Raw genomic sequence first — 26,229 nt, 5'->3', positions numbered from 1 at the left:
CGTTTCCCCCTACACTTCACTCCCCTCTCCCTTCCTCTACTTCCTCTCTCGCGCAGCGACGCTCTTCTTTCTCGCCTTCCTTTCTCTCTCTCTCTGTCTCTCTCCGCTCTAAACCCTAACTTAGTTTCCTTGGAGATCGAGGAGGAGGAGAGGTTGAAGTGGGAAGCCCTAGGGAAGAGAGAGAGAGAGAGAGAGAGATCGAGGCGGCTGCCGATGGCGGACAACCGGCCGCCGCAGCGGCGGGCCCGGCCCGGGCCTTGGCCACCGGCTGCAGAAGCGGGGACGGCCGCGGGGGCTCCTGCTCCGGCTCCGGCGCCGCTATCCTGGGCGAAGAGGACCGGGTTCAAGGGAAGGGTCTCCGGGGAATCCAACGCGAGTAACTCCGGCCAGATTGCGCTACCGAAGCCCAAAGAGCCGGGATCGGACCTGGATCTGGAGGCGGGGCGTAGGGGCCACGCAGCCAGTGCCCTTCCGGCGCCTCCTGTCCCGGCCGCTGCCAATGGGGAGCCTGACAACATGGCCGGAGGAGGAGTAGGAGGAGGTGGAGCAGCCCCGTTGCCGGCTGATCAGACGGCGAGGAGCAGGAGGGATTCCGATGGTGGAAACAAGAATGCAGGTTTGGGGCCCAATGGACAGGCAGTACGGTCTGACCAGCCATTGAGGCAACGGAGGGAGCAGGAGACAGCCACGCTGCCTCAGCTAGAGGAGGAAGAGGGGGGCTTTTCGTTGAGACGGGTTCATATCAAGTATGAGCTGAGGGATAGTCCCGGTCTCGGTGAGGAATGATTGTTTTACCCCTTCTCAAGATTGATCTTTTTGATCGCTCTACTATGAGAACTTAATGTTATTGTTATGCATGCTTTAAATTTTCCAGTGCCCATATTCTTTTATGGTATTCAACAGTATCTGTCAATAATGGGTTCCTTGATTCTTATACCACTGGTTATAGTTCCAGCAATGGGTGGCACTCATGTGAGACTTCGTCTTCCCTGATGATAATCTTCTTTTCCATTTTCTGTAAATTTCAGGTTCTTATAGTTTATGAATGATTTGCAGGAAGATATTTCAGCTGTGGTGTCGACTGTGTTCTTCATCTCAGGTGTGACAACATTGTTGCACACATTCTTTGGAACCAGGCTACCACTAATACAGGGTCCTTCTTTTGTGTATCTGGCTCCAGCCTTAGCAATAATAAACTCACCAGACTTTCAAGGTCTTAATGAGAATGTATGTTTCTCTATGTGCACCCAGGAACATAACCTTCTATTTCTCATTCATAATGTCAAACTGAATTCTTGTTTAATGCAATGGATGCAATATTACTGCCAGAGAGACTAAAGTAACTAGGCAAAAAGCCTAATATCATATATCATTATCACTTGTATACTATGTACTTGACTAATTGCAAGTGAGTTAGGTGAAAGCACACACCTTATTAAGCATAGACAAGGATCCAGCAACCATGTTAGCTGAATGCTTATGTAGTCCAGCATAGTTTAACTCTTTCGCAAGATTGAATTATAAATAAAGTAAGCTTTTCTATATTATCTTTATTTTGGTGCTTATGATTTTGATACGAATTATATAATCTTTTTTTAACTTAAAAAAGATTCTATCTTTTGCAGAATTTTAAGCATATTATGAAGGAGCTACAGGGAGCTTTAATAATATCTTCTGCATTTCAAGCTATAATGGGGTATACTGGAATGATGTCATTGCTTTTAAGGTGTGTTCTTTCTGTTTTTCATGATCTAAGCTATCCATAAAATATTTCTTTGCTTAGCTTGATTGGTGTTGCATATGGATAGTTAGATATTCATTAATTTTTTTACAAGTTACTTAAAAACTTTGGTGGACACCATGCTAATTCATTTTCATTTCTTGATTGTTTTAGTGATCATGCACTTGCAAAATTGTATTAGGCTCTTTTCAACTTTAATAAGAGCATGGAATTCAGTTTAATGAAATAATAAAATTTAAAAAACGAATGCAAAATATGTTTGATGAGCATGGTTATGATTGCTGTCTCAGAAAGGTATGCCTGACTTGGTCGGTGGATAAGCCAGGTCCTTCTTCATTGTCATGTTTTCGGTCGACCGGATTGGTGAGTTGTACGCCTGACTTCTCGTGGATTGGAAAATTGGTTTGTCCAACTTCTGGAGATGGATGAACAGTTGATCTAATTCCAATATTTGGATTACAATTCCTTTCTCTTAAAGACAATGTAGGAGACTAGGATTTCATTCTAAGATGATGACTATGAAAATTACTAGCAAATTCAAATTTAAGATGGATAATTATGAAAATAAAAAAGACGAACAGTTTAGCGGATGAGTCTTCATGCATCACTGACTTGCACAAACAGTTCATGACAGCAGGAATGGGTAAAGAGTTCATGAGTGAGTATTAGCAACACAGAGAAGATATTTGATGCCATACAAACTATCATGGAAGTCAGCCTGATTTTTTATTATCGGTTACTCCTAGTCAAAATCATTTTGTGAAACTGGAAATGATTAATTGAATTTCATAGAATTGAAGTGGCGCAGATAAAGATTTACTTGTTAGGGCGAGTTAATAGGAAAAAAGCTCAGATAAATGTGAATACTAAAAAATGTTTCTTCAATCCAAAGATGACATGTAATAGGATTTCTTATGGCCTAAAGCGATATGGCCACATTGCTTGCTGACCCACTCATTAGAAATTATAATCAAATGGAGTAATCAAAATTTAGATGATTAGTTATGCTGAACATCACAAAGCAAGTCAGGGAGGGTTAGGGGAGCATGATGCAGTCTGCTGCGAAGAAGCTTCTTGCTAGTTGCCGCTTGACTGGGAATTTGACATTGTTTGTCTAATTTGACCGTACATGTAATTTGGTGTTACCATCTGATATTTATGTAAAGAAGTCAAATTTTCCTCCTGCCAACTATTCCTTTTAATTGTTTCAATGATATCCTTTTTAAGGATTTTATAACATGTTAACAGATTATTCAAAATTTCCAGCTGTGTGCAAAATTCTTTAAATATCCTATTGAACCCTTCTCTTTGAGTTACACTTTACAGTTTGCATTATAGTGATGGGAAAAGTCTTCATTGAGAAGGATGATAGTTTGACCAGGGGTGTAGGTTGAATGATTTCTGTTGCAAGTTGAATAGTAATGTTACTTGTAGTAGGTCTATCACATATGTTTTTTAGTAGCATTGGCAATATTCAAAAATTGTATACTTGGCTGTTGATGTATGTGTACATCCTATTCGGTCTGATGTTGTGCAGTCTACTCTTGTGAGTACACCTCAAAAGTTGTTGTCTAATGTTCTATGTAATTATTTGGACCTTCCAGAATATTGCATCGCATATCTTGCATTTAACAGCTTGCCCAAGTGGTCTTTTTATAGTGACTTTCATTTCTCCGTTATGTTTGTTTTCTTGCATGAAATAAGACTTCACAGGCATTTTTATAACCATCTCCCACACTCAGGAGGATCTGACTGGTAATTTTAAGAAGGTATAGTAGAGTTGCTTCTGCTGAAAGCCTGTGCCAAAGCTGATGAGGCTGGTTAAGCTGTTTTCCAGAAGCTTCATTTTTCTGTAACTATTCAGCTGCTTAGAAGTCCATCCAGAGGCTTAGTCAAACTCTGAAAAATCTCATAGCATGGGACTAAACAATAATTTGAACTACGAACATCAATGATTAAATTAGATATATATTTTATATTTGGAGATATCTGTTTTGTTGGAGACACAAACAATTGATCATGTATTACATCTAAAACAGAAAAAATCAGCTGATCATACTCCTTGGTTGACCAGATATATATTTTAGTGCTCAATAGTAAGCCATAATAGCTGCAGCCGAATGTGTCATTGGTGTAAGAACATGTTCTGCAATGTCTTCCTATATGATTTAGTGATACAAGTATAATTTTATATGTATTGCTTCATTGTTACTACATTGATGGTGCTGGATTCCTGTGTCCTCCCCTCTGCCTGTTGTTTTGGACCTTCACATCATGTAATTTTGACTCAATCTTTGACTAAACCAATTGTTTGTTTCAGGTTGATCAATCCAGTCGTTGTATCTCCCACCATTGCAGCAGTTGGACTTTCTTTTTTTAGTTATGGCTTTACTCAAGTAGGAAATTGCCTGGAAATTGGTATGGTGCAGATATTGCTGGTTGTCGTTTTTTCACTTGTGAGTTCCAGCGACAAATTGATATATCTTGGTAGTTTAATGTATTGCCATTCTTTTAGTTTGCAGCTTATTATGCACCTAAGCATCTAGGGTTTATTTATGTGAATTTTCATCTGGCTACCTTTGCTGTTTTGTTGCAGTATCTTAGGAAGATACGCATATTTGGTCATCGAATATTTTTAATTTATGCGGTAAGCTTAATCACAGTTCAATCACTGACAATTGTTTTCATCCATAGCTAAAGTTAACCAAGTGACTTTGCAACATATCACCAGTTGAATATATTGATGTACAATTTACAGGTTCCCTTGGGTCTGGGAATCACATGGGCCATTGCATTTCTTCTCACAGCATCTGGTGTATATAGCTACGGAGGTTGTGATATTCATATTCCTGCATCAAATACTCTATCAGAATACTGCAGAAAGCATGTGCCAAGGATGAAACACTGTCGTGTTGATACTTCTCATGCCTTAAGATCTTCACCATGGTTTCGACTTCCTTATCCATTGCAATGGGGCACTCCTGTTTTCAATTGGAAAATGGCCATTGTAATGTGTGTAATATCCATTATTGCAACTGTTGACTCGGTAAATTACTTGTTTGCATTACACTATTGAGTTTTTTGTCATGAATGAAATATTTGTTTCTTATGGCAATATTAGCTATTTGCTTATGTCTTTTGTTTTAGGTACACTATCTTTTTCTAACTGATAATTCTATCCTACGATGGAAGCCTGTATTTCAGAAGTTGAACTTTTAGAATGAATATTTAATATTACAATTTTTTTTTCCTTTGTTGTAACTTAGAGCATATTGTTATCAACTTGCTCTTAAGCACACATTTCTGAGATTTTGATTTACACTGTCTACATTAACATTTTTTTCATTTCTTATGCTTTGCATACATTACCTTTTTTCTTTTAAGATTCTTTATTTAAGTGTGTAAAGTTTTATTCAAGGAGGTCAAGGTTTTGAATGAACATTTCTTTTTTTATTTCATGGTACTTAGAACAGGAGGCTACCAACAGGTCCAATACTGTATTAATCATTAACTGTCCATAGGTGCTGGTCAAGAATTATTAGATATCCATAATGTGGGCTAATATTAGAACAAAGGTCATATGACATGAACAAGTACTAGATTGAAATAGTGGAAGTAGAAAGGTTTTCCCTTTTTTTGTTTGTCTAATATGTTTTTCTTTCTCAAGGTCGGCACATACCACGCATCATCTTTGTTGGTAGCATCAAGACCTCCAACAGCGGGAGTTCTCAGCAGGGGTATTGGTATGGAAGGCATTTCTAGCATTTTCGCTGGTCTTTGGGGTACAGGAGTTGGTTCAACAACTCTTACAGAAAATGTTCACACTATTGCTGTCACTAAAATGGGCAGTCGCAGAGCAGTTGAACTGGGTGCTGTAATGTTAATACTTTTATCTTTTGTTGGTAAGGAAAAAAAATGATTTCCTTTTCTATGCATCTAAATATACTGAATTTTTTTGCCAACAAAATTAGAGAATACTAATCGCTAGTTTTTTTCACCTTGAAGTTCATGTATTTTGCCTGCATTTATTCTTATATTTCTCTTGTGATTGGTAATAACTCATTTTTCTTATGAACAGGTAAAGTCGGAGGCTTTATTGCTTCTATCCCTGATGTCATGGTTGCTGGTCTTCTTTGCTTTATGTGGGCCATGCTTGCTGCTTTGGGCTTGTCAAACCTACGTTACAGTGAGACAGGAAGCTCCAGAAATAATATCATAGTTGGACTCTCTTTGTTTTTTTCCTTATCTGTGCCTGCTTACTTCCAGCAATATGGCCTTGTTCCGAATGCAAATTCATCTGTGCCAAGTTACTTCCAACCATATATCGTGGCATCACATGGGCCTTTTCATACCGGATATAAAGGGGTATGTCTTGAGTCTTAATATGGATCAGCTTTACATTGTATAACTGACTTTCTATTTTGCACAATTTACATCCGAAAAGATAATTTTCACCATATTAGTGTTTATTTTTAATTGGTGTGTGTAGCATGGTGAATGAACATTAATCATTTCATATTTCAGAATTACGGCATGTCTGTATTTTCATAAAAATTGTGCAACCTTTGAACTTAAGCAGAAGAGAGTTGGTGAGTGTTGAGCTTGTTCACTTGGGCACTGGACTTTCAGACTAATAGTTAGACCACAGATATTTTTATATATTTATTTAATAGCATTCCTAGGACCAAAACGGAGCGTATGAACTTAGGGGTTGTTGGTTGCAAGAATCCCGCATCAGGAAATAGGATTAAGAAGTTTCAAGTGTTAATAGTACGGTGATGAGGTTACCAGAAAGTTTGATACTTGGTCAGAACTTTTTTGGTGGAAGACAACAGTGAAGAAATGCAAATTAGAGATTTTTATAGACCTATAAAACCTAACTGGAACATGTCAGATATGGTGATTTGCAGGCGGATTTAGGTTTGGTTCAGCAAGTTTTGACCCATTGGGTCATAGCAGGGCCTAGAAGCCAATGTGCCTAACCCAAATATTTTGTCTGGTTAAGACCTAGTTTCCATAGGCCGACCGTTAAATACGCCATGGTCCTTTTCTTACTAGTTTGGGCTCCAAGAAATCTACAAATTTCTACTAAAATATATCCTGCCTCTGGCGATCTTTGTAGTCATTGTGACTCATAAAGATCAACAATATAATTATGAAGAAGTTTTAGGTGTTTTGGCTGTGAACTTGATGAGCTGACATGCAACTGAAACCTGAGAAGTGGAGTTCCGTTCTTGTACAGTTTAGAATTTCTCATAGACCAATCATTAGGTCCAGATTGGATTTTAAGAACCAAACAATATATAATCTATGACCTGATTGAACCATTTCAAGAAATATATAATCTACAACTTGTGAGACCATAAACTGTATATTCGTATAAGCATGATGCTCTGTGGATCTTTCCGACAACTCGGGACCCTACTATAGTTGGGAACCACAGCTGTCTTTTCAAGGCTAGTTAAGTTCTTGTTGCTTACAATTGTTTGTTCCATGCGCCTTCTGGACGGCGACTACATTTTGCCCGTCGTTCGCCTCTTCGACTAACTCTTTTCTTGTTTTGTTGGTCCTTTGAGACCACACGAGGTTGAAACTTTGATGTTATGTCATCTCATAGCAACTACACTGGATCATCTTAATGGTCTTTTGAAGCTCAAAGTGCAGAAAATTTACTGCATATCTTGACTGTCTTGGTATACTTAAGGTTTCAAGTATATTTTGTCTCTGAAAGGTTTTTCTTTTCAAACATAGTATTTTTTTTCTTCTGGATTAAACAGAATGACGTCTGTAACAAATAATGTTAGGTCATAGAGTTCAGCTTAACAATGGCATGGAATGGCTGTAATTCTTGGTGCAAAGATCTAATACACATCATATTATAATGTATCCTTGTTAATATGTTAGTCGGTCGATGATGACATGCAAGCTGCTAAAATCAGCATGTCAGATTCAGATAAAGTATTTCATGGACAAAACATGCTTTTTAACACTGATGAGAGTATTTTCAAAAATAAAAAAAGACAGTCATGAGGGTATGTGCTCTTATAGAATTAATGATGTCTGAGGTACTAATCATTTTCATTGTTCTATACCTTTCAGATAAATTTTGTCTTAAACACGCTGTTCTCATTCAACATGGTGATAGCATTTCTTGTTGCTGTGGTTCTCGATAATACTGTTCCTGGTAGTCGGCAAGAACGAGGGGTGTATGTTTGGTCTGAACTAGAGGCAGCAAGGAGGGAACCAGCTGTCACGAGAGACTATGAGCTGCCTTTCAAAGTTGGTAAAATATTCAGATGGGTGAAATGGGTTGGCCTATAAATGTGTCATCTAATAGGAGCAGCCTATCCAGGAGACACCATGACCAGATATTTTATTCATGCAAGCCAAGCACAGGAGGTCATCTCACAATTTGTACTGTTTCTCCAATCTGACATGAATGTCTGATGAGTTGCCTGTTCGAGGACCAAGATGAGTATGCGCTTTGTGGTTTGTTTGCACTTCCAAGATACCAATTTCTTGTAATTTATATAGCAGATTTTAAATTAAACAGCACGTGTTCCGTGGATTTTTGTGATCCATGAGGTATGATTAGATTTTGTTTGAGTGTTAGGTCCAAGAGTTTGTGAATGAGTTTTTGTACAGTTAATACACGTGTGGTATCCATGACTTTCTAAAAGCATGACCTGTCTTATATCTGTTGTTTTTTTGCTTTTTTCTAGTTGTATACTGTTAATTCTATGGGTGTGCAAATCTTTTGTTGATCTTACTTTTATGTGCAGAAAGGATAACTGCACATTAGAGGGCAACTGGGATACAGGAGAATGTTGAAGAATATAGGTATCATTGTTCAACATCACAGCAGTCATGGCGGATGAAAGGCTCCTAGTGGGGCAGGTCTTTTTTTGTCAGTTTCAATGTATGTTCTGATCCTTTTGAATCCGAAGAGCCGGTACAGATGGGATATGTATCTGATCAATCTACTTCTATTTTTTCCAAGTTACTTGTTATCTAACTTATTAACTTGCAGATTGGCTTAATTTGCAGGTAGAAGTTATGCAGGAAAATGTTGCACACATTATATCAACGCAACTGTCTGATGGCAGATTGTTTATAAAGAGTGTAAAGCAATGTCATTTTGCTTGAGTTATGTTTTTATTTCAACAGAGTTAGAATTTGATGAAATAATATATTGATTGACACCATTATCGGGCTGATGGTTTTCTTTTTTTTGTCCTTTAAGCAGCTGCAGGCCACAAAGTCTTATCCGGTGATTCTTGCTTGATTGGATTCTGATCGCACGGAGTTGCTCAGGTAATTCTGGTGCCATAATTTTTCTTCCTATGTTATGCTAAACATGTGTCGTTTTTGGCTCACCAATAAAGGTGTGCCTTGTTTAGTGGTTTCATTAGCACTAAATAGTTGTAATTCGCATATAGAGAGCATAAATATTGTGCATGATGTGCTTTAATCGGGTCATCGGGAAATGAAAATATTTATAGGAACAGCAGAGGCAATATAACAAGAATTCAGCTAGGAAATGAATGGGATAGAGGAGATTTTTTTTCCCTATCTAGATATAATTTCACTTGGTTTAGATAATCCAATGTGTTGAATTGGGTGCAATTCTTCAATGTGTACATGTGTTCCCTTTGGGTTGGTATTCAGATCAAGGAACAAATTCAAATGGATAGTTCCAGTTGTAGCTCTGCCCAACATACATGAGCAGTGTATATAAACAACAAGATGATAGTTTGTGAAACCTGATAATTTATAATTGCAGAACCATTGTGAAGATTGTTTGCTAGTGTTAACCCAATATGCCACTAGGAAGCCACTGCCGTCGGGTCACGTTCACCTAGTTGTCACATACCAGTTTTAAAGATTCAATATATGCATAACATGTTCAGGAACGGCTAAAAACCTAAATGATATTAATCATTAATTTATACCTGGGTTTCGTAGGAGCTAATTGATTGCATGTTAAGACTCCTTAATCCCTATGATTACTTGAGTCGCACCCACCTAAAGTGCCCTGAACCCTTTGAACCTTGTATTACATTCCTCTCGACTCTAATAACTTTAAGTATTAGAGGAGTTTTTGTCAGGCACACCTCCGGCTTAGTTTTCTATGAACCTCTATCGATACTAGTCTTGAAAGAGACTCGTGCTTGAACAAAGGTTGACTCTATGGCTCGATATGTTGGACAGTTAGAATTTATATTAATAGATTTATTTTTATTTATTTTAGAAGGTATCTGTTAGCTTGGTGAGTAAAACTTTTAACAGTTTATTGTAAGATCCTGAACTCAGATCCCAGGCAATGGTAGCAATTCCCTCTATCAGATTTCAGGCTAGTGCTAGTGCATGACTCCGAGGTGTAGTTTTGCGCTAACATGCACCCAGCTATTCGAGAACAGCATCACGAGATTGACCACCATCTCGACTGACATTGGGAGATCAAACAGGGGAATGTAGCTGAGGATACAGATTCCTACATGAAATCCCCATTTGGGACATCGGAAAAAAAGCCTCTACCTTAAGGTTTTCGTTTCAGCAGCCTAAAAACCTTTGGATGACAATTCAAATCCGATTGGGTACACCAGGATCTTTTGGAGAAATGCAAGGGAATGCTAGTCCTACATTCCCCTGATTTCTATTAGTTCTTTTAGTTAATTAATGGTGGAGCTTGTGTTTAACTTTGTTAATCGAAAGCTTCTTAAGAAGATAACAACCAATTGTTATTCGACTACAAAAGTAAATCAAAATATCACTAGAAAAATTTTCATGAAAGGAAAAAAAAAGAATGGGGAATGACTGGCCAAGTCTTGAGGAGTGGGATCGTCTTGAGGAGTGCACCAAGTTATTCCCTCAAATTAGGAGAAGGGATGACTTTGGCCCCCATAACCCATGAGGTCTTCGAACACCCGATGAAACAAAACTAAGTGCTCTAGATTCCTTTGACACCATGATCATGGCACTAAGATATGCAGTCACCAGCAAAGATTTTATGATAATTAATTATCAGGATTTAGGATTTGTTAAACTAGTATTGTGATCGAGTGTAGGTTAGTTAATTCAATTTCGAGTGTAACTTGATTGATTTTGATTAAATCAATTCAAACTTTCACAGAATCACTAGAACATGATTATAAGATAATTAATATTATTTTTTATTTTTCAAGGATTTTATGATAATTAATTATCAAATTAATTTTTTGAATAGTTTTTAGGATTTGAGCCTAATTTAGTTCAATCTCAAGTGTAACTTGATCAACTTAAACTAAACCACTTCAAATTTTCATAATACCACTATAACGTAATTTTAAGATAACCAATATCATTTTTTTATTTTTAAAAATTTATAATTATTAATTATTAAATTTTGAAAGAGGAGGAGAATAAGAAGATAGAGGTAGAAAGAGTAAAAGGAGATGGGGGATATGGAGATCGAGCAAAAGGAGGATAAAAAGAGGAGAAAGACGAGGTAGAGGCCGAGGCGAAGACTTAATTGAATCGGTTTAGAATCAATTTAATTTCGAATGACTCATGAGCTACTAATCCATTTGGTTTTGGTTCATGAGATTCTATCATTTATTAAAATAAATACCTCAGGTAAAAATAATAAGGGCTCCATCGGATTCAAAATTAATAGTGAAATTTTTTTCTGATAAAATCCTTGAAATTTTAGTCTATTATATTCAACTATTAGATATTATATTCAGTTTTGATATCGTTACTAAATAACGAATGAATGTTGATAAGATGAAACGTTCTAAAGAAGGAAGGATTTGGGGGGAACCAATCCCTCTTCCCTCGTCCAACTTGCTTCGCTGTCTGTGGGCCCATCAACCATCAATGACTATATTTTCATCTGCGATCACACACGCAGTCGCCCGGCCGACATTTGCTGTACGTGTCAGCCCACCTCAGTTCTCGTATCTCTCCTTCCTCGTCTGCTTTCCGCCTCCTCCTCGCCACCTAATTAAAGCGGAGTTGGTTTAGCCAAACCCTTGTTTTAACATCTGTTCCCCTTCTCGTAGTGTATTACAGTCTCCATAACTATCCCCGACCGCCAGCAGCAGCATGTCGCCCATGGCCGCAGCTCTGCTCTCCTCGCCCCCCAAGGTGATACCCACTACGGCGCCCCCTGGCGCCGCCGCCGGATCCGCCCTCCTCCTCCTCCGCAGCCGCCACGCACTCGCCCCCGTGAGGTCCATTCTCCGCCCAGACTCCTCCGCCCCGTTCAACCGCGCCGACTGGCAGGCCTCCTGCGCCATCCTCTCCAGCAAGGCCGCCGCTGCCACCGGCTCCTCCTCCGACAAGCCGCCCTCCCCCTCCGGCGACCCCCCCGCCGCCGACACCGAACCCGACAACGACGGCGGCGGCAACAACCACCGCCCCCCTTCCGCCATCTACGGCGCGAGGACTTCGCTCGATCCCGTCTCGAACCTGCCGCGGCCGCTGACCATCTCGGACCTCTCTCCGACGCCGATGCACGGGTCGCGGCTCCGCGTGGCGTACCAGGGCGTGCCGGGCGCGTACAGCGAGGCGGCGGCCGGGAAGGCGTACCCCAACTGCGAGGCGATCCCGTGCGACCAGTTCGAGGTGGCGTTCCAGGCGGTGGAGCTGTGGATCGCGGACCGCGCGGTGCTCCCAATCGAGAACTCCCTGGGCGGCAGCATCCACCGCAACTACGACCTGCTTCTCCGGCACCGGCTCCACATCGTGGGGGAGGTGCAGCTCCCGGTGCACCACTGCCTGTTGGCGCTCCCGGGCGTGCGCAAGGAGTATCTCACCCGGGTGATGAGCCACCCGCAGGCGCTGGCCCAGTGCGAACTCACTCTCACCCGCCTCGGCCTCAACGTCACGCGCGAGGCCTTCGACGACACGGCCGGCGCCGCGGAGCACGTGGCCAGCAAAGGCCTGCGGGACACGGCGGCCATCGCGTCGGCCCGGGCGGCGGAGCTGTACGGGCTGCAGGTGCTGGCGGACGGGATCCAGGACGACGGCTGCAACGTGACGAGGTTCGTGATGCTGGCGCGGGAGCCCATCATCCCCCGCACCGACCGCCCCTTCAAAACCAGCATCGTCTTCGCCCACGACGGCGAGGGCACCTCCGTGCTCTTCAAGGTGCTCTCCGCCTTCGCCTTCCGCAACATCTGCCTGACCAAGATCGAGAGCCGCCCCCACCGCCACCGCCCCATCCGCCTTGTCGACGACGCCAACGTCGGCACCGCCAAGCACTTCGAGTATATGTTCTACATCGACTTCCAGGCGTCCATGGCGGAGACCCGCGCCCAGAACGCCCTCGCCGAGATCCAGGAGTTCACCTCCTTCCTCCGCCTTCTCGGTAGCTACCCCACGGACATGACCCCATGGGGCCCCACTTCCTCCTCCAACTCGCCGCCGTCGCCATCCTCCTCCTCCTCGTTAGATTAGAGCAGGGGAGTTGTGGGTATTTTTACCTCCTATAATTACCATGATTGGGTGATGATGCAATCGATCGACGAATCGAACGGGTGAGATTGCTTTACAAAGAAAAACCTATATTTGTGTCGTGTGCTGCAAAGCTAAAAGGCAAAATCACATTATTAAATGAATCGAATCATCAAAAGTTGAAGAGACATAATTGAAGCTTTAGAGTACCGCCGAGATTAGGGGGCAATTAGCTACATCTTATTTCTCGGAAGAGACCTCTAATGAGTGATCGTTTGGATGATTTGACGACCTTTTTATCTGATATTTGTCCTCTCAAAATTGGAATTAGATTGACGAGGGATGATATAGATTCGCTGAATTCTCAAAAGAAAAAAAAAACTTCGGTTTTTCAAGGAAATGTATCTCATTTTTTAAAATTTTTAATAGTATTTTTTGTGTGATACCGAATGTTTATTTTTTTTGCTATGGATGGGTTGAATTGTAATATTTTTACATTATGTTACAGTATCTTTAATAATACTAAGAAAATATTATAACACGGTATAAAAATATCGTAGTTGTAATATTTTTGTATTGCATTACATTGTCTTCTTGTTATTATTGAAAACAATGTGACATTGTGTAAAAATATGGTCAAAATTTGTACAAAGATATTGTGTTACATTATTTTTGTACAACGTTTATAGTATTCTTCTAGTATACTACAAATACTATCACACTTGTGAAAATATTGTAACTGGATCCGTTCATCATATATACTAATCCATAGGAAAAGAGATAGGTGACTAAGGGTATTTCAGGTATTAGATTTAAAAAAACTACTATTAGGGAAGTCTGAAAATGAAGGTATCTCTAGAGAAAAACTCAAAAAGAAATTTTTTTCTAAAAATTATTCATAAATATTTATATATATTAAATTTATTATTCACTAATTATGTAGGACATTACTATTTACAATCTTTTTTTACTATTTATAACTCTATTTTAAATTTTTTTAATATTTTTTAAATTATCTTTTTATAAATAAATATAAATATTCTTCTTTTTCTTTCTCGTTGGAGGATAATGTCGAGGTGGCAACGAGCAACGTTAAAAAAATTGAGCTACGATGATAATGAGCGAAGTCACCTCCGACTACACCTATGATGAATGTTAATAGTATCAACAACAAGCGACATCCATAGTAAGTATGGTCAATGAGACGATATCGATAGAAACTAATGTTAGTAATAAGAATGAAATAAGAGATTATAGGAGGGGGGAAAAAATTGATAATATAAAAATTATAAATAGTAAAATTATATTTTATTAAATTTTAAGAAATAATCAATAATAAAATAAATTATTAATAGTAAGCTTCATTATATATATATATATATATATATATATATATATATATATATATATATATATATATATATATTGCATGGCTTCCCCCTAAACGCGACTGTAAAGCTAAACTTTTTGGGAAACCAAGGCCTTCTCTCGGCGTTGTGGGTGGTGGTTGGGTTGGGAGAGGTTGAAGAGAAGAGAAAAGCAAACAAAGAAGAAGGTTGGCAGCTGCCTACCAACCTGACTTGGACAGTTTTGTGGTAGGTTACGAAGGTATCCATCCTGTGGGCTGTGATTGGTACATCTTGAAACGTCACACATGACGCACACAGCCTATTTTATATATATATATATATATATATATATATATATATATATATATGTATATATATATATATATGAAAGATTTATGTCAGATTAATTTCGATCGTCATTAACGTCGTGATTGAGTAGATCGTTCAAGAGATGATGATCATGATCACCACTAATGTCATCATTGGATAAATCATTGAAAAAGGATAATAAAAGAGGGAAGAATGAAGTTGAAAGAGAATAATGAAGTTTTCAGCGAAGTTATTCTGATGTGAAATTAATATATTTAGACAATGAGATTTAAAAAAAAAATTATCTTCTTTTTAACGTGATTTTTACACGTGACAATTCAGGGACGAGAAATAAGATTAAATATTTTTATTTTTATAAATATATAAATATAATTTTAAAAAGGAATATAAAAATCAAAATATTTATTGTGACAGACACGATAAAGTCGCGGCCCAGCCGGAGTCTTCTAGTTTTATGTCATCATCGATGGAGCATTACACGTTGGGAAGTGTCATGCTTTGACTCGGTTCGCAGGTATTTCTAGCAGTTGCTGACTTTGACCCAATCCATCGTTGATTTATTCTCTTTAATCCGTGTTTGGATTTCATTTATCCCAAAAAAATAAAAATAAAAAATAAAAAGCTTTCAAATAATTCCCAACCTTGATTCTATCTATAAACCTGGACGGACAGAATCTAACCAACCTTAATAGCAGCTTGAAACACATCCACGTAATGTATCATGATTTAACTTCACATTATAAGTTTTAGAATTATTTATAAGGATCCTATAAGTATATTACTATTAACTTAGATTTAAATAGTTTAAATCGATAATTCAGGCTCAATGAAATTAACAAGTCAAAAAAAGACTTCAAGTAATCCAAAAATGAACTCTTTTTTACTTTATTCACAGATGGACAGACAAGAGATAGATGATCAATAGAATAAAAATCCTCTTTCCTTTATAGTTGCTCTTTATTTTTAATTATATAAAAAATCTTTCAAATCAAATCATGATAATTGGTATACCTAATATCCAGCTGAGAGAGACTCAAGTAAAAACTGATTACTCATGCACGAAACATTTTGAATCGACAAGTTAGGTTCAACAAAGTTACAAATTATGTTACATTTTGAATGGACAAGTTAGGTTCAACAAAGTTAAAAGACAAATTATGTTACATTTTGAATGGACAAGTTAGGTTCAACAAAGTTAAAAGACAAATTATGCTAGTATTCTAGAACCCCTAATGAATGATTATTTTACATAGTATTCTAGAACCTCTAATGAATGATTATTTTACATAGTATTCTAGAACCTCTAATGAATGATTATTTTACATAGTATTCTAGAACCCCTAATGATTCATTTTTAGTCATAGACTGTGATGACAATGATATATAAAATGAAAAAGTCATTGGATAGAGGTGAGGTTAGATATTTGGACAAACCAAGTCAAAATACCTGATTTACTAATGTCTAAATCCGACATGTAATAGTCTTTATTCAGGTCAGTAGACCAGTTCATACATTGTATACCTTGGATGCATCTCTTTGATTAGTTCACCCACAAAAGAAACAGAGATCAACTCTCTCTCTCTCTCTCTCTCTCTGTTTCTTGTAGATGTCTACAGCCAATCTTTCGTTTGCACTTCGATGGGTTGTAGACCCTTTTTCAGCACAAAAAGAATCACCATTACCTTTTTCTTCGCATGTGTTCCAAATTTCTTAATCTACTTCTGCCATGCATGAACTCTGAACTACTGTCTTTGTCAACATAAGAGACATCAACTGATCTCCTTCTTTCTTTCCTTTTTGTTTTGGAATTTTCTATGGCTGACTACCTTTTGAGCACCAAGAAAAATCAAACCCTCACCTTTGCCATTGCTTGAGTTCTAAGTTTCCTAATAACTTTCTTTCTCAACATCTACTACAAAAAGAAAAACAAGGAAAAAAAAAGAATCAAATATATCCCTGCCAATTGCATGTGTCCTAAACTTTCTGATACTGTTCTTCCTCAATATGTTTACCAGAGGAAGACAAAAGTAATGTTTTGCTTCAACTCTACTAATTTTGCTGTTTTTTTTTCAAATAAATGTATACTTTGCATCTCAATGTACTGTAGTACTAAGCAGATAAAGCATAAGAACTGTTGAGAATCTCAAGACGATTTTTCGATCAAATTTTATTTTCACCATTTATCCTTCCTTCTTCGTACCAAAAATAAAAAAAAATACATTGGAACTGTTATTGATGCCTTAAAAAATATGAATCAAATTTAGTTCCATAAAATACTAAAGTATATTCCACTCCAACCATGACATCATGTCATCCCTACATGTAATATATGTAGGGATCACTGCTAATAATTGACTTGTAATCACAAAAAAAAAATAATCTCAGTCATCAAACTAGCCCAGACATCCAGTGTGGTTCAGGGATTCCAACACTAGCAATAGCATCAAGCAATACTTCAAGCAAGAGCTACTACAATTCAAGATGATGCAAGTACCAAGAGTTGAAGAATGCCAACACAAGAAAACCAAAACCCTAAAGTTATAGGACTAGGAATTCAATGAGGTTTTGGGTTGGGAATGATCTTGCATTCATCCTCTAAAATATGTACTTAACTGATGCACAACAGGTATTCCCAGATATTAGTAGGCCCACGCAGACATTTAACTGATCCGATTGCCAGTAGAAACTTTCCTTCTTCTGTGTAAGGTATTATGTAAAAAGACTATAATCTACATTGGCACAGGAACAAATAAAGATGTGTTGCTAATGGAACTGTCAAGTGATAGACATTTAGCACTGCTTTTACTGTAACCCATCCTACTCGGAAAGTTTAACATGAAGTAGGAGCAGCTAAATGTCCATCACTTGACAGCTCCATTAGCAACACATCACAAATGCAACTACAATTCACCAAAATAAATCTTTAAGGACAGAGATAACAGATGTCATGCTGCATCCTTGAAACAATAATGTAACGTACAGTTCATGCAGTACGAGTAAAAGTAACCACAATGCTCAAAAGTTGAAGGTCGCCAGCATGGTCAGCCAACGTGTACAATATCATTGGACGAGTTAAGTTGCCAATGAGCCTGATGAAAGTAATCTAGACATCTTTCTGCAGTTGACTGTAAGTTCAGACCTGACACTGAATGAAAAACAAGAGCCACTTCAAGGAGATTAATAGAGAGATACACCATAGAGACACCAAGATCCGGGAAAGATCAAAACACACTTCTTTTATCCATTTCTTTGGAAAACATATATATGGTGAGATGAAAAGAAAAAGACAAATGAGAAAAATATCAATTTCTAATTTTCAAGCACAAAAAACAACAGGTAAGGTGGCATGCACATAAGTACATGCAAGTGCCACAACAAACCTCAAGTAAGCCAATCTGGTTCCGGTGACTTGAAGTGCAGTGCAAAGCTGGTAAATACTTTCCATTGAGAACTATGCATTTGTACCAGAACTGTAAAAGAGAACAACAAAAGAAGAGGGATGATAATTAACAAAAAGTCCAACTCTGTTTCTTTAAAACACTTCTTTTCTGAAACACAAACAAATTCATGACTCTCATCTCGGGCAACTTAATTACAGTTCTGAAGTGGAATTAACCAGGGAAACAATTTCATGACTAACACAAGAATTTCAATTAACTAACCTTGAATGATTCTAGCAGAGACAAAAAACAGAGGGTTGTCATCAGTACAGAAGAAGTTTTTTTTGGGGTAATGTAAAAGTCGATTACAAAGTTCGAGTTTTTAAAACAACAAATAGACCATAAGCTTTATGATTCACATGATTCTGCTCGCACAACCAAAGAACAAATCAGAAATAGACTATTGAGTTCTCTCAAGCCTCATCTATTATCCATCATCAAGGATTTTCAAGCTATTGCTGCCATTGATGCAAGCCTACTTCAAGGACTTTGAAGATAAGATTGAGAATAGTAATACTAAAAAAAATGTATATCCTCGAAACAATCACAAATTATAAAAATGTTGGCATTTAACTGAGCATAATTCAACCTGATTTTAATCTAAAGCAGCAAGTATTCACTTATGATTATGGCATTAGCATATGCAGAATATCATGAAAAGTTGTAAATGATTTTGCAGCTTACCAGGGAGCAACAGAACCAATCATGATCACCCTGAATTCAAATTAGGTTGCCTCGGTGCACATGGTTGGTCCACTTTATCATGCTCCGCAATATCTGTATCATCAGCAGACCTTTGTATTGTGCACTGTGCATGTACAATAAGAGACTTACCAGCAGTGCCATCCATATTGTTTGCATCATCTTGTTTGCTTGGTAGATTCAAATATACAGTCCCTTTGTACATCCATTCATCCGTTGCTTCAGAGTATATATCCTCAAATGGTTCTCCACATAGTGCACATATACTTTGGCTCTCATCTGCAGGAACCATTGGTTCAGATTTCTCTTTAATTGGGACAACTTCCTCCAAAAAAATTGCTGCCTCTAAATGACGAGATTCTGGTCTCATGCTACCATCGAGCCAATTTGTCCTATTTGAAAACCATTTTCTAGACTTCGGGTTAAAATTACTTATCACAGACTTCTGTGAGACATGCCAATCTAAATGACATTGAAGCTGCTCTTGTAGTCTAAGTCTTAGACCGCATATGTGGCACTGATGCACTAGATCATCTAGCAGACTTCTGACGACTGAAGGATGAAATCCACGTAAAATTTCTGATTTGAACTCAATGCCTATATCCTTTGGTTCAGCTGCATTGGATAGCGATAGCATGCCACTTTCAACTGATTTTGAAGCAGCAGGCTCTTCTGCCAAAGTTGGAGGAGTGCTTGAGGTAGTTAAGATCGGAGGAATTTGCTCCAAACTTTTGCTAGCAAAGACACTGGACTGATCTGGGACCTTATTAGATGACTGAGCTGCAGATACAGTTGGCAACTCAGTTGATGATGAGGCTATTAAACCTTTTGCAACCAAGGAACTCAAAAGACTTGAAAGTGAGTTCACGTTGGGATCAGATGTCTTGGAGTTCTCGGAGTTCACACCAACCAAGGATGATGAAGGTGGAGGCCCAAGTGGCAGGGGAGGCATCACATCTCCAAAATGGGTGGTTGACTTCGCATCTGGTATATTACCAAGGGAAATAGGAGCTAACAATGATGGAGTATCTGAAGGAGCAGTTGATGTCAAAGCTTGAACAGGAGGAGGCCCAATAGGTAAAGGAGGCTGTATACTTGCCTTTTGGAAGCCACTTACTGAATTCTTTGGGAATAAACCACCATTCATAATAGCAGCCAGCAAACTACTCGTGGTAGGCGGTGTTGAAACATCAACAGCGGCATTATTTGAGTAGCTCATCCCAGAGTCTTTTCCACTCCAATGAGCTCCAATTGCCAGAGGCAGAAGTGGTGGCTTCTCGGTCTGAGACTGGGTTACACTCTGAAGGGGCGGTTGAGGCTTGGCAGGCTGAGGCTGATTTTCTGTCTGCCATTTGGATAGATTATGTTGTGATTGCTGTGTCAAAGGAAGATGATCCCTTGAACTCAACCGATTAGCAGCATTAATTAAACCATCAAGTTGTTGAGAAACATCTGAGAGGGATGTTATTGAGCTTGATAAACTTGGCTGAGCATGATTTTTAGCAAGAAAATTACTTGGAGACCCTGGTAGATGTTGCACTTGATTTTGTTGCCCCCCCAGATGCAAAGCCTTCTGATCCACTTGAGAGAATGAATGAGATTGAAAATGATTATGATCAATTGAGTCATGTGGCTTCCCTTGTTGAATGTGCACTGAAGATGGAGGTAACTGAGAAGACAGTGATGGAGGTCGTAAAGGTTGTGGCCTTTGCTGTCCAGAAGTTCCACTTGAACCTGGGATATGAACATAAGAGCTCAAATTCGAAGAAAGGACGGAGGATCTCAGCCCTGGAAGAGGCAAAGAAGAACTAGTGCTTGTAGATGAACCACCACTGAAAGAAATGGATTGTTCTTTCAGTTGACCAACACTTGAGCCTTTATAATTTGATCCAACCACTGATTGTGACGCCTCATGGGAGGGCCAGAAGGATGAGGAATGATTTTCAGATGAAGCCCTTTGCTGCAATAGTGAATTCGAAGAAGCCTCCATACTGAATCCCAAATCAGTGTCCTGCTTGGCATGAAGTGGTGGAAGATAATCACCAAGGCTCTGCACGACAAGAATGTCATTATCCTATATGTTTAATAGTGTAAGCATTTACTTGATAACCCTTTAGTTGAACATATTTGACAAATGAAAGTATACAACGATTTTTAACAATAATAAAAATTTTCAACTAACCTGCCTTACCTGTACGAGACTTGTAAATTATACTAATTTCTGATAAAACACTATATATTATGTTACCTTGTTTCAGCTCAGAATTACAAAGGATCCAAATTCTAACAGAAACTATAATGCCATACAAACATATGATCTCCTAATTACAAACCATGATTGAACAAAATAGGATATATAAACTACATGCAGCATAAAATATGGCATCCAGTACCAAGATAAAATGATTAGAAACATCAAAAGCATAAATACCTCATATGCCAGCACTCTGCCTTCTCCTTTAGCAGTCTTCACTAATTGAGAGAAGGCATCAACTTTGTTCACATTGGACTCTACATGCCCAGACTCCAGAGGGATCCATTTACCTCTTCCAAGGCTGGCAGTCTTATCAGCTTTATTATTATTCCACCCAACTTTTTGCAAGTAGTTGGTACCTCCATAATCTGTTTTTCTTGTTTTCATTTCATCCCACAGATACTCTTCCTCCTCAGAGATCTTCCAGCTCCTAGATGCTTCTAATTTGCTTCTATCTGTATCAACCAAGTCAACTGAAGTTAGCTGAGCACTAGCATTTGCAGATCCAGATACTTGATTGCTTCCATTAGAATGATTAACATCGAATCCTTTCCTTCTATTAAGCTGTGCTTCAGTAGCAGCCATACCAGCACCATAATATGTTTTGTCATGCTCATCTCGGTCCTTAAGCCTTTCACTGACTCTTCCTATGCCAGGGTCTGACTCTCGTGAAATATCGGAAGCATATACATGATCTCTAACATCTTTAAGTCCTTTTTTCTCACATATAACATTGTTTACTAATTCCTTCTGTGGCTGTTGCATATTCTGCAAAAAATAACTTCTATTGAAGATAGACGGCTTCTTCAACTAAAATGAAAATACATCTAAGAAGTCAAAGTTTTTCAAACATCTTTGTTAAATTTTAAAAAGGGGGGAATACACAACATACAGGCAACTTTATAATCCAACTATATATATATATATCACCATTCCTAGTTAACACAATGATATATCTATCATACAACACTAGCATCACTCCCAGTTAACACAATGATCAAACACACCTAAGTTCATCTGACATAAGCTGCTATTGTCCCTCACATAAGCTGCTATTGTGACAAAAACATTGCTCGAATACTCAATTATCTTTGAAACCATCACTAGTACTTTGACAGTATGTATCTGGAGGTGGCATTGAATAATAAAAGTTGAAACCCATCTGTTATTAGTATCACCAGGACTTATCAAAACACATGTATTCCATTCACCATAACAATTTACATCTGTGGGTTTAATCTTTCTTCTGCCACATCTGAATCAGGTTTTAACAAACTATTGAATTATTTTGTTTGTCAGCTAGGCAGTCCAGCAGAAACAGCAAGTACAACTCAAGTGCAAAAAGTATTCAATATTTCTGTCTTTTGTAATATCCATGCGAATGAATTGTGAACTTGAACATAGCATATGGTCCTATCATGGACTTATCAGTGCTATGTTATGTACTATTATAAATCCCACCAGACTAATTTTTCTAAATTATGATGGAGACACCAAGAGAAGCAGGCATCAGTTACAGGCCAAAGATCAAACCACATTCAAGTTAAAGAAAAATCTACATCAAAACCGGTGGCTACAACTATTGAAGTCTTAGTACATTGATAGCTTAGACACTGAGTAATACCCCACAGATAAGCAGAATCACCCAATTCCCAAAAGAGTTTGACCTTCATTATAGCTTATATCACAAAGTCTTTAGTTGTTTTGGTAGTAGGAGGCAAACCTCAAAAAAATAAGGTACACGTTATCCATAAATGTTCAATACCGGGAACATTTGAGGAAAACAGTACTACTTACCACCAGGATGTAGACTGAAGATGCTTTTATGGCTCTTCCAAGCAAGCCATTAACAAGGCAAGAGTTCATATTTAAAACTATTAATACAACTTGATAGATATAAAAGAGTGGTAAATACAAGTAAATCTTCAGATAAAATTGATCAAATAATTACTCTTTTTCTACCTCTTTTGCTCCCTAATCATCTTGCTAACTAACATTTCCCTGAAAAATCTTTGTTGAATTTTATCCTCGTGTTACCTTAAGTCTTTTACCAATTCATTCACCATTTTCTGCTTGTTTTGATTTTCCACAAGAACCTATTAGTTTAAGAATTTTCATCACAGTTTAAGCCATTTTTTTTACATCCCAATACAAACACACTGATCTGACTAAAGAAAGTATAACTACATCGGATGGACAATGCAATGCTATTATAGAGACATTTACATTGACCACAACACTTGAAGAAATCTAGGAATTTCTACAGTCAACAAAAAAGAATTATATGAAATCCTGGAGACACTAGAACAGCAGAGGGTAAATGTTGAGACTATAAAGCCTTTGACATCTAAACTCATTGATGACTGGCTTACCCTAGGTGATTGTTGAAGGCGCTGCCTCGCCTCCAAGTATTTTGGATTCACATGAATGCTGTGAGCTGGACGTTGTGGTTGGGAATCAAGTTTTGATGATGCTGATCCAGATGAACCATTGATGACCGGTGGGAAGCCTAGCTCTTTTTCAATTATCTGAAGAGGGGCCAATGGAAAAACTCCTTTCCATGTCCCAAACAGATGTTTCATACTAGGATGAATAGAAGATTCAACCTGTTTGAAGGCCTTACAGAAGACCTACAAAAGCATCGTTAGCACAGAAAAAACTGAAGTAGTTTCATAAGTTGATGTGAATACGTAGAAAAGAACTGGAAGGACAATAAAAGGTGGAGAGAAACGGATGCCAAAATAACCATGATAGCAAATGAAATACAAACTTCATAAATCATGACCAAACAGAAGAATCTACCTCAGGTAGCCTTGCAGCAAAATATTTAATATAATCTTTCCCGATATTCTTCACGATACTATCTAGCAGATACAACGATGGCAACTTCTGTCCACTGGGTGCCTGCGTATCAGCATTTCAACAATACATTGTGACTAAAAGGAAAATTAAAGAAACAAATGAAGAGGTATTTAGAGATTCTAACACATATGAGCATAGAAAAAAATATTTGGTGGAAATTTTCACAAGCAGTTATGACTATTTTCCAATATATAGTTTAGGAAAAGCAAATTTAGTAAATGATGACTGTAAAGGGCATCATTTTTTTAAGGAATTGACATCTTGCTAAATAACAATGTCGATAATAACAAAAAATAACATATGTTCAAGGCATAGAGAATGACATGATTTCTGACATCCCAGGTGGGCGATACCACATCATCAACAAATTTGAACCCATGAAGAAGCACATAACCTTTTGATGAAAAAATGATGCCAAGACACTTGTCAATCTAGTGAACATTCCACTCACACAGAATTGCACCAAGTAATAGTGTCACCCATTGTATTCATGTGCAAATGCAGATCACACAAACTCACTCAAGATTCCTTGGTTCAAGGAAAGATTTACATCAACGTTGGTGAATTTGGTGGGCAACGAATGAGATGTACAAGAATTGAGTAGTCTTAGAGACATAAGGATGGAACCTCAAATATGGAAACTATAAATCAGCACCATTGGAATTAACTATTGAGAACTACATTTTTTGTCCCAACAGTGTCTATTTGTGCATGCTCATATACGGCTACAACCATACTGCTTCACCATAAGTACAAAAGAAGAATCCTAGTACTCCACATGATAGTATCAAAAAGCCTTTTTTCCCCATCGATTACATACAAAAGATCAAAACTTGTGGTTCTAGGCGAGTTCAAGTAGATCGGTCACCTCAAGGACATTGGCGCAGATAAGAGCGGCAATTTCCTTAGCGGCGTGAAGGCTCTCTCCCGCGATAATGGTCAGATTAGTGATGATGGGCTTGGAATTGAATGTTAGCTCGGCGAGCGCCGTCTTGTACTGCGCCACGAGTTCCTGATGCGACCCTCTTCTCACGACGTCGTCTCTCTCTTGCCTCTCCCCTGCCCTAGGAGCCAACGTCTGCCCCCCGGTCCTCAGCGGAGGAAGCGTCCGGTCCCGGTTGGAGGCGACGCGGCCCCGGTCCGCGGCGTTCGCTGCCGCCAGCCGAGGCCGCTTCAAGCCCGGTTCTCGGGAGCGGTCCATGGCGGATCTGCGGGAGTTCTCCATCTCCATCACCCCCGGGGGGAATTCCCGCAGTCCTCCTCACCTGATTCCATCTAGTGTTTCATGGATACGAAGGAGTAGGTCGGCCGCGCGATTTCGGGGATCGAAGAGCACTACTAATAAGAGAATTCGAAGGAAACGAAACCCTAAGTTTGGGAGAACGAAGGGCGGGGGGCGAAGGCACGTGCGGTGCGAGTGGCAGGAGAGTTGGGGGTATATGTGGAATTCCAGCAACCCGTGACGGCGGCTCAACACGTCATGGCCAAAGAGCGACGATCGAAAGAAGGAATAGATTCGAGGCGTGTGAATTATAAGATCCGTCCATTAATAAATACATTTTATAAAGCCATCATTACTACACGTAATAAACTTTGAAATAAATTGAAACGTATTATTAGATTCTGAAGCAAATAGAAGTATGAGTGAGGAATATGGATCCGAATGATGTGAATTAAATATTTAATTTTTTTTATTGAATTTATGATTGCACCATTTGGAAGAAAAAATATTGAGTAAAAATTTTGGTTATGAACACAGATAGATACATTACGGATTTCCAATGTTTGTTTTACGCAAAAGTAATGTGTCTAGCTTTGATGATTTATTATTAGATTTTAGACTCGAATCTCGTCTTCCTTACTTAGTCTTTATTTACAATCAAAATTTCAAAAAAAAATTCTCATATTTTGAAAAATCAGCCTAATTAGAAATAAGTATATATAAAGGCATTTAATTTCAAATTCTTACTATCAACAATAAAGGCATTTAATAGCCAAATAAGATTCCAATATACCAATTATACAAATATAAGAAAAAGAAATAGTATATCCCAAATCCTGGTTGGTTCAAACCTCATACAACAACAATAATAATAATAAGATCTTTCCTT

At 38.5% G+C, this 26,229-nt stretch overlaps 3 protein-coding genes across 8 annotated transcripts; 2 read left to right on the top strand and 1 right to left on the bottom strand.

The window, feature by feature from the left end:
- The first annotated feature begins 15 nt into the window (after positions 1-15).
- LOC135629583 (nucleobase-ascorbate transporter 12-like) lies at positions 16-9,408 on the top strand. 2 transcript variants are annotated; one of them, XM_065137146.1, is made up of 11 exons: positions 16-775; positions 875-972; positions 1,057-1,227; positions 1,626-1,726; positions 4,062-4,197; positions 4,338-4,388; positions 4,500-4,787; positions 5,409-5,643; positions 5,820-6,106; positions 7,841-8,660; positions 8,789-9,408. In XM_065137146.1, the coding sequence occupies exons 1-10, from the start codon at positions 214-216 to the stop codon at positions 8,060-8,062; spliced, it is 2,151 nt and encodes a 716-aa protein (XP_064993218.1). In that variant the 5' UTR covers positions 16-213; the 3' UTR covers positions 8,063-8,660; positions 8,789-9,408. The 2 variants fall into 2 exon arrangements, with proteins under 2 accessions (XP_064993218.1, XP_064993227.1); XM_065137155.1 differs by having other exon boundaries at positions 22-775; positions 7,841-8,693.
- A 2,241-nt stretch (positions 9,409-11,649) lies between these two features.
- On the top strand, positions 11,650-13,278 carry LOC103979572 (arogenate dehydratase/prephenate dehydratase 6, chloroplastic-like). The gene has a single exon (XM_009395746.3). The coding sequence runs from the start codon at positions 11,828-11,830 to the stop codon at positions 13,181-13,183; it is 1,356 nt and encodes a 451-aa protein (XP_009394021.3). The 5' UTR covers positions 11,650-11,827; the 3' UTR covers positions 13,184-13,278.
- A 4,510-nt stretch (positions 13,279-17,788) lies between these two features.
- On the bottom strand, positions 17,789-25,502 carry LOC135629566 (polyadenylation and cleavage factor homolog 4-like). 5 transcript variants are annotated; one of them, XR_010493284.1, is made up of 7 exons: positions 24,987-25,498; positions 24,059-24,160; positions 23,629-23,886; positions 21,434-22,024; positions 18,985-21,052; positions 18,241-18,330; positions 17,789-18,005 (listed from the first exon to the last, which is right to left on the bottom strand). XR_010493284.1 is itself a non-coding variant. In XM_065137130.1 (7 exons), the coding sequence occupies exons 1-6, from the start codon at positions 25,347-25,349 to the stop codon at positions 19,010-19,012; spliced, it is 3,225 nt and encodes a 1,074-aa protein (XP_064993202.1). In that variant the 5' UTR covers positions 25,350-25,500; the 3' UTR covers positions 18,071-18,330; positions 18,985-19,009. The 5 variants fall into 5 exon arrangements, 4 of the variants coding, with proteins under 4 accessions (XP_064993202.1, XP_064993192.1, XP_064993182.1 ...); XM_065137130.1 differs by lacking the exon at positions 17,789-18,005 and having other exon boundaries at positions 18,071-18,330; positions 21,434-21,711; positions 21,844-22,024; positions 24,987-25,500; XM_065137120.1 differs by lacking the exon at positions 17,789-18,005 and having other exon boundaries at positions 18,071-18,330; positions 23,629-23,874; positions 24,987-25,500.
- Between the last annotated feature and the right edge of the window lie 727 nt (positions 25,503-26,229).

This window comes from Musa acuminata, chromosome BXJ1-3 (genome assembly GCF_036884655.1).
Source record: "Musa acuminata AAA Group cultivar baxijiao chromosome BXJ1-3, Cavendish_Baxijiao_AAA, whole genome shotgun sequence".
NCBI classification, from domain to species: domain Eukaryota; kingdom Viridiplantae; phylum Streptophyta; class Magnoliopsida; order Zingiberales; family Musaceae; genus Musa; species Musa acuminata.
The sequence above is the reverse complement of the archived record's forward strand: the minus strand, read 5'-3'. Positions and strand labels throughout refer to the sequence as shown.